The sequence below is a fragment of the Marmota marmota genome, unplaced genomic scaffold (assembly GCF_001458135.2).
Source record: "Marmota marmota marmota unplaced genomic scaffold, marMar, whole genome shotgun sequence".
In the NCBI taxonomy this organism is placed as follows: Eukaryota; Metazoa; Chordata; class Mammalia; order Rodentia; family Sciuridae; genus Marmota; species Marmota marmota.
Window position 1 is genome coordinate 15,004,577 of NW_026000037.1, and position 8,191 is coordinate 15,012,767.

The 8,191-nt window shown below is 43.3% G+C and overlaps 1 protein-coding gene across 1 annotated transcript in view; it reads right to left on the reverse strand.

The window, feature by feature from the left end:
• Positions 1 to 8,191, reverse strand: part of Setd7 (SET domain containing 7, histone lysine methyltransferase) — a 56,992-nt gene that overhangs the window by 40,220 nt on the left and 8,581 nt on the right. Inside the window, exon 3 of the mRNA XM_015479053.2 lies at positions 4,568 to 4,573. Coding sequence (XP_015334539.2) covers positions 4,568 to 4,573 — 6 coding nt within the window. The remainder of the gene's footprint in view (positions 1 to 4,567; positions 4,574 to 8,191) is intronic.

Here is an 8,191-nt window from a genome sequence, read left to right on the forward strand (position 1 = left end):
CCCCCCAGCACTAGATCTTCTCATGTTTGAAAAGAAACTCTGTGCTTAACTGAAATGTGGTTCAGAGTCATTGTTAGAGTGTATCGCTAGATACATTACCTTGGCAATAAATTATCCAATTCTTGAGTTTTTAAAGTACCCAGTATGATTTTATATATCATTCTGTTTTATGATGTGGAGGACTACAGCCTTTCTGAGACCCCCCCAAGTTTACATGTTATGCTCAGATAACAAGAAAGAGAGTCATGTCTCTAAAACTGCCCTGCTATTCATACACAACCTCATTGGCTGAGAGTCCTTTTTTAAATTATTTTTAAAATTTTTTAAAATTTTGGTATTGAGGATTGAACCCAGAGGTGCTCTACCATTGATCCACATCCCCAGCACATTTTATTTTCTATTTTGAGATAGGGTCTTGATAAGTTGCTGAGGACCTTGCTAAATTGCTGAGGCTGGCCTTGAACTTGCAATCCTCTTGCCTCAGCCTCCAGAGTCACTGGGATTACAGGTATGTGCCACCACCACACATGACTGGCTGACAGTACTTCTAAGCTCGAACTTGAGCATAACCTGTTTTATTTTGCAAAATCATTCAGCTTTGAATGTTTAGCAACAACCTTGTTGCATACCCCCTACCACTGTGTGTCAGAGGGTTTGTATTCTAAATGGAGGCAGAAGTGTCCACAAAGCCATTTCACTAGTGATCTTGAACCTCAGCAGTAGTCATTACCCAGATCTTTCAATTGCTGGCTCTTCCTGGATCCCAGGCGGTCTATTCTAATGTATATGTTTGCAGTCCACGCTTCAGTTCTTTATTACTATCTACATATTTCACAAACCCCAGGGATCACCTCCTGGGGTCTCCCCACTCATTCTGGCAAACTGATTTTGCAGAGCTGGGTGAAAATAAGGGCAGTCATTACTCTACTGGCTTTTTCCTGGGTTAACAACCAGGGTCACGGATGGAAAAGGAATAGAGACATTCCACACCATGTGCAGCACAGGACATTAAATACTAAAATGTGGCTTCCAGATGGTGCACAGACAGGAGAAAACATACCAAACCACCACAAGGAATGTTTTCATCTCCTAAAATAATTTCTTCTAGCATGATAAAAGAATATTATCAGGCTGGGCTGTAGCTCAGTGGTAGATGGTTGTTCTAGCATTCGTGAGGTCCTGGATTTGATTCCCAGCACCACAAAAGAAAAAAAAAATTAAGAATATTACAAAGAATTAAAATGCTCCTTAGTTCTATTACTGATTACAGAAGGATAAAATAACAGCCAACAGATCAATACATCTGACTCCACATAAAATGGGTCTCGCTGAACGTGTACAGTAAGACATGACTACTTAAATACATGACAATCAAGATAGTCCCTTTCCTCTTAACATATGCTTTTTCCACCAGGGCCAGGAAATCAATTGTCAGGAGGGAACTAGGTCATAAGTACTTTCTTTTTTATATAAAAACCAATGGTACATGATCCTTGAGTCATATGAAATATGTGGATAGTGTTTTCTAAATATCTATTGATGACATTTTTCTCACTGAAACAGATTGTTTACTTTTTTTTCTTTTCATAAAAAAATCCACTCAGTGTACAATAGCTAAAGTTTTTTTTTTTTTTTTATGAAAATGTTGTTGGGATAAAATTAAATTTAGCCACTAAAGTTCCTATAAATTTAATGTCCTACTTTGAATTGGGTATAAAGTTCAGAATAATCAGGTTAGCCTCATATGAGATATTTACTAATTTGTTGAAAATGCTTTTTTTCATAGAAATCAGTTCACACATTTCACACTTTACAAGTCCATGTTGATAAATCTGTTATTTCACTTTAGATCAAGAGAAATATTATGATAAACATGAACACTAATTCCAATGTAAATGCACCCTGCTTTCCCTCTAGCCTGTCCTATTTCTGAATACAGTGCTCACGGTTCACCCTCAGCAATGGAACTGAACTATTAGGGAAATGGAAGATGTCAGATGACACACCAAAAGCGCATAGAGGTCAGCACTGATCCCAGGTGAGATGACCAGAGGCTCAACCCTGCTCCATGAGGGATGCCTGTGTTGGTGCCTTTCAACAGGCCAGCGGAGAGGAGTCTTATCATCCTTTTAATCTCTTAGGAGAGAGAGAGGGACATACTGAATGATGGCCATTTCTCAGGTGATCTTGTGATTCTAGAAGAAGGTGCATGGGTGTGTGACCCTTCCCTGTCATTCTTAAGGTTTTTATGTTGCTGGTGGGGGAGTTCTGAAATCTTTCAAAGCACACTGGGGTCTCGTTCTCCTCTTTCTCCTTCCTCTACCCTTCCCCCTTCCCCTCCTCCTTCTTTTCTTTATTTCTTTTTTTTTTCTTCTTCTTTTCACAGTACTAGGGATGGACCCAATGTGTAGCTAAATATACTGTACATGTTTAGGCAAGGTGCTAGGCAAGTGCTTTACCACTGAGCTACATCCCCAACCCTTTTTATTTTGAGACAGGGCCTCTCTAAGGTGCTGAGGCTGGTCTGGAACTTGGAATCCTCCTGCCTCAGCTTCTGGAGTAGCCGGGATGACAGGTGTGGACCCACAAGTCCTGCTCAGGGATGCCCCACTTGACTGGCTATGGTTTTTTGTTTTTTTCCATTTCATCAGGATGTGATCAACTAGTAGCATTAGAAATTAGAGGCTGTGATCATTCAAGACTTCCACCCTGAATATTTAATAGCTCAGGGGATTTTTCTGAGCAGTAAAACTTTACATCTAGAAAACAACCAAAACAATAACAACAAAGACTTTTCCAAACAAATAAACACAGGGAACATAAGAAATTGGGTGGCTATGCCCCTCCATTTCCTTTTAGCATTAGTTCTATGAGAGATTCCAGCATGATTTCATTTCAAATGTCCTTTAGACAATATGATTTATGATATTTTGTCATGTCAGTGATAGTCTTATTTAGTTAATTTTTGCAGTGTGGGAGATGGAATCCAGAGCCTTGTGTGTGCCAAGCAAATTCTGTACCCTTTTACCCCTACGAAGAGTCAATTTAATGAAGTAGGATGTTGATAAACAGAAGAAGAACCCACTGGGTCAAGTGTTTCCTGTTATCACTTTAAACCTCAAAACAATCTTCTAGATTTCCACCTATTTCCGTTGAGGACACCAATGACACATGACTTGTCTATGAATGCTGCAAGCCCTTCCCCCAAGGCCAACAATTCCTCTTCTCTTGGGAGGAGCACTCTTTCTTCCTGGCTGCTATAGAACAAGGTGTCACTACGAAAGCCAGGTGTGTCCAAGGCCCTGGTAGAGAAGGTAATCCTCCTAGAACTGCGGAGATTTTCAACAGCATGTCCAGGTTGTCAATTCCTGTCCCTTGCCAGTGTTACCTAACTTAAAGAGAAGCCCTCGTCCCCCCAGCTCTGATTGAGGTCAGTCTGCAGAATGTGCCAGGTCAGCCAACAGCCTTCCAGGCCAGTTTCCACTACACAGAGGGTGAGCACCAGGCCCAGAGGACAGGGAAATTAACTTGAATGACTGCTCTGTGTTTTTAATGCTGCCCCAGCTAATCCACCGTATATCCGTCTGCAGCATGATTTTAAATATTTATAGGCATTAGAGAAAGGAAAAGAAAAAGCAACAATTTCACAAGTCTACTTTTTCATTTTGTTCTAAAGATCATTATCTACTGAATGGATAGAAAGTTAAATATTTCCCCTTGAGTTACTTTTGAGTAAGGTTTTTTTTCCCCTGAACCTGATAGAAGCCAGGCCTCTACTCTGCCAGCAATGTTTGCCTCAGAAAAGGAAATTCCCTCCAGATCAGACTCTGCTGCTGACTGCCTCAGGCTCACAAGGGATCTGGGAGTGCAGTGTGGGTTTCCTCAAAACAAGAGACCCTTCCACATTATTACTACTTTTGGAGGGTTTTACATAGTCCTCCAAAAGTAGTAATAATAAAAGCCAAGCTTATTCTAATAATAATAATGAAAAAAAAAAAAAAAAAGCCTTCCTGATGATACACTCACACAGGCTGTTAAAAATATAATTTGATTTTTAAGGGCAATTCACTGCAAGAGCTCAACTGTTAGTTGTGAGGGTCATAATTTCAGCACGTGACCCACAGGGAGAGGGTGCTACCAGTACACTGAGCATGCGTTTGTCCTAGGAACACAGCGTGGGCAGTCTTATTACAGAAGCCAGGACAGGCTATTGGGTGGCCTGTTAATAGAAATATTACTGTTTTGAGGGCGCTGGGTAGGGAAACTCTGAGCAGCTGTTTTCATCCTGGTCCCTTGTTCTGGGGATTCTGCTCTTTCCCCCTTTTGAGCAATTTTCCTTGGTGTCTCCTAGGCGTTTCCAGGGCTTCCTGTTTTTTTCCTGCTTCATAACTGCACACCTGGACCATTGCAAGGGGCCTATGAGGTGACATTCAGCTGCCCATTCAGCCCCTCCCAGTGCCCCTGCTTACCACTGTCCAGAGCAGAGCTCCAAAGGGTCCCCGTAGCTCCTGTGGCCTCCAGCTGTCATCCTCTGGTCCTGTGACCCATGCTCCCCTCCCTCAGGCACCCTCCACTTCTCTCCTTCTAAGCCCAATACTACAGCAGATCCCACAAAATGATTCTCTGGATGGGCCCCAGTAGTTCCATGTGGGATGTCTTTACTTTCAAAGTTTTCCTCTCAACTCAACTCTGTGCCACCTCTTTGGGGGAAATCTTTCCCCCTCTACTTCCCCAAGCTACAAGTAATTGTTACTTCCTCTCAACCACTGAGATCCATCTATGTAGACATGCTACAGTGTTAAACTGCTAATAGGGACTACATTGTATTCATTTCCATCTATGGGTGGACAAAGAAATAGAAAAATAAATGTTTCCAAAGCCCCTGATGAAAACTAACACATGAAAGCTAAACATCACTCTCCACTGAACAAACTAGACTTTTAATGTTTTAAAAAACCACAGTGAGAACAAGGAGCAGTGACATGCACCTCATCTCAACTTATCCAGAGGCTGCGGCAAGAGAATCACTTGAGCCCCAGAGTTCGAGGCCAGCCTGGGCAACATAGCAAGACCCCTGTCTCAAAAGTCATAATAATAAAAATTTTAAAATAAAAATAAAAAGCCACAGAGAGAGCTCAAGTTCAGCCTCCAGGTCTCAAAGCTTGTTGTTTACCCAAAGGAGCAGGGCAGGCAGAGGTGCAAAGAATGCTCTCTCCTGACACCCCCATTTCCCCTCTGGGAATTCATTCACTCTGAGTTTAGAACTTCACTAGGTTACAATTCTACCCTGATAGAGATCCAAATTGTATATGATGCACAAGACATTTAAACTCAAGTCCTCAAGAGATCAGTTTCTCTTCCAGGGTACACTTTAATGGGGGAGGGGAGAGGAGAAAGAATTCCTGTGGCAGAGGCTGAAATGAAATTATCTTTCCCAGATGCATTATTCTGAGACACTGAACTCTGTCAGAAAAACCTCTGAAGAGTTATTCTGATAAAGAATGATGTTGACATAATATTTAGCTGTTTCTCAACTCAAACACCCAAGTACTTCATATAGTTGACTGACAGATCAAAAATTTAAAACTATGTGGGGAGACAGTTTGGTATAGTGGAGGGGAAGTCCAGCCTGTCCCTCCCCCTTGCTAAATGTCCTTGAATTAGTTCTTCTCTATGTCTCATTTCCCCTCCTCAGTAAAATTAGAATATTTGTACCTGTCTCATAAGACTGAATGGATAATATGTGCGAAACACTGAGCACAGAACTTCCACATAATAAGAACAAAAAAATTATAGCAACGATAATAATAGCTAAGACAATGAACTTCTGAGCAGAGAGGCTGTGTTTATGGAGAGAGGTAGATTAGTTGAACACCAAGATATTCAGACTAGTTTCTCTTTGGGAGAAGGTCATGAACAGTTTATATCTTATACCTGTGTTAGATGTTAAGCAGAGACCACTGCACAAGCACTAAAAAGGCCAACAATTGCTGAGAAAAGCCCAAGGGTGCAATTTGCCAGGAGCACAAACACAGCTTTAGACATCCTGCAAATTTGAGCCTGACAGCTCATTATTATTTATTTATTTTATTTTATTGAGACAGGGACTCGCCAGGTTGCTCAGGCTGGCCTAGAACTGTCAAGTGATCCCGCCTCAGTTCCCAGAGCAGCTGGGACTTCAGGCATACACCACCATACCTGGCTTCTCTAAGGACTTTTAAAGATCAAAAGTTATTCTAGGACTGGGAATGTAGCTCAGTGATAGAATATTTACATAGCAGGCGCTGGGTGTGATCCCTAGCACCATAGGAAAAAAATAAATTAAAAATTTAAAAATTTAAAGTTAATCTAATTGTCTAGTGTTAGGTGCCACTGAGTGTGTGTCCCAGATTGCCCAAGATAGTCAAGGTTTAAGCCAGTTGTCCCAGCATAATTATTAATAGTGCCCGCTCTTGCTCTCAGGAGTGTTCTGATTTAGGACAATAATGTATATGCTCAACCTGTATAACTGCCTTTCCCGATGATAAAAGGAAACTTCCCTGCTTCTAATCCAGGAGATTATCTAAAAAACAACATAGATACATGTTGAAAGCCTCCTTAACATTCTGCAAAAGGCCCCCAGGACCAGAGGGGAAGGAGGCTTCATCTGTGATCAGGGTTTTTACAAGTAAAAAGTAAAAGTAAACGTTGAGGAATAAGAGTAAACCCTAACAAGCCCTAATTTGAGAAGAGCATTTTTTTTCCCCCATGACAGAGGCAGAAGAAGTCAGTAACTTAATTCAAAGTCTTGTGGACCAACTCAATCAATGCCTTTGGGTCCCACTAAGTTCCAACATTAAGTTTACTTAAGGGGTACAAGCTCTGAATTCACAATATTGTGAAAATTTTCTAAAGTTAAAAAGCATACTAATTGCCTTTGAACCTAGATGAAAAAAATAATAAGTTTTAATATTTACATCAGATTGAATACCTTTTGGAGAATTCATAAATATCACTCTGATTAATCTCCTTCAAGAGCACTGCAATAGGAATTATGTTTATGAAATCATAAAATTTGATTTTTCCTACTGTAGCACTGACCATGCAGGAGGCATTTGTAAAGCGTTGCCACTTTAGTTTTTAATTGTTTGTGAGAATTTGTTTATACAAATTAGATAGAAACCAGATTCAACCAATACCTAAAAATTATTTGCTGGGATGCTGTTTAAAATATTCTGGAACAATACCACACACAACATTGCAAAACATCACGACGCACGGTTTAGGGTAGAATCGAATAAATACGCTAAAGAGTATTTTCCAGTATTCAGTGTTACAAAATCATAACATCTGATGACACAAACAACGAGATTGTATAACGTCCCCACAGCGTTTTTCAGAACTAGCAAAAAAGAGGTGGAGAAACTCAGCAAAACAAAGTGGCAAGGAAAGTCGGGGGAGGGGCGCCAGAAGAGAAGGGGCGGAGAAACACGACACCGCGGTGGTGATATCACCCACAGCCAACTGCAAGGAATTCAGAAAGTTAAGTGTCACCCAGCAATTTCGGTCGGGGTTTGCGACGCGCCCGCACAGCGTGGCGGCGGCGGCGACACCCCGGCTCGGAAGCAGGAAGGGGGAGGGGGGCTTGACAGAGTTCGCTCGGGGAAGCAGAAGGGAGGGCCACCCGCCTCCCCGACCTCGCACGATCGAGCCCGGGGTCGGAAGCGTGGTCCAGTACCCTGCAATGATTTCATCCTTTTGGAGGAGCCGCCGCTGCCGCCACGTGCCAGGTTCGGCCCGGTGCGCGGCGCTGGGGGACCCACCCGGTGGCGGCCGCGGTGGCGGGGCGCAGCGGCGAACGGAAGCAAAGGGCTATTGGCCGGAGAGGGAATCAAGGATGCCCAAACTGCACAGGGGGGTTGCTCCGCGGGGACAACCAGGTCGCTGACCTCCAGGGAACCCTACCCTCCATCCCCGCGAGGGGAAAGGCCAGAGTGCAGGGCAGGTTAGCAACTCCAAGGGAGGATGCAGGCTGTGGCCGGGCGGGATGAAGCCACCGTGCATTCCCAGGGCCCCCGGCCCAGTGAGCCCCATTCCCGGCCTGCGCCCCGCCGCGAACGGTGAGCTCCCGGCAGCTTGGCGTAGCTGTCCGGCCCCCGCCCGATCAGGGCAGCCCGCCACCCGCGTAGGGGACAGTGGCTGCCCGCGGGGC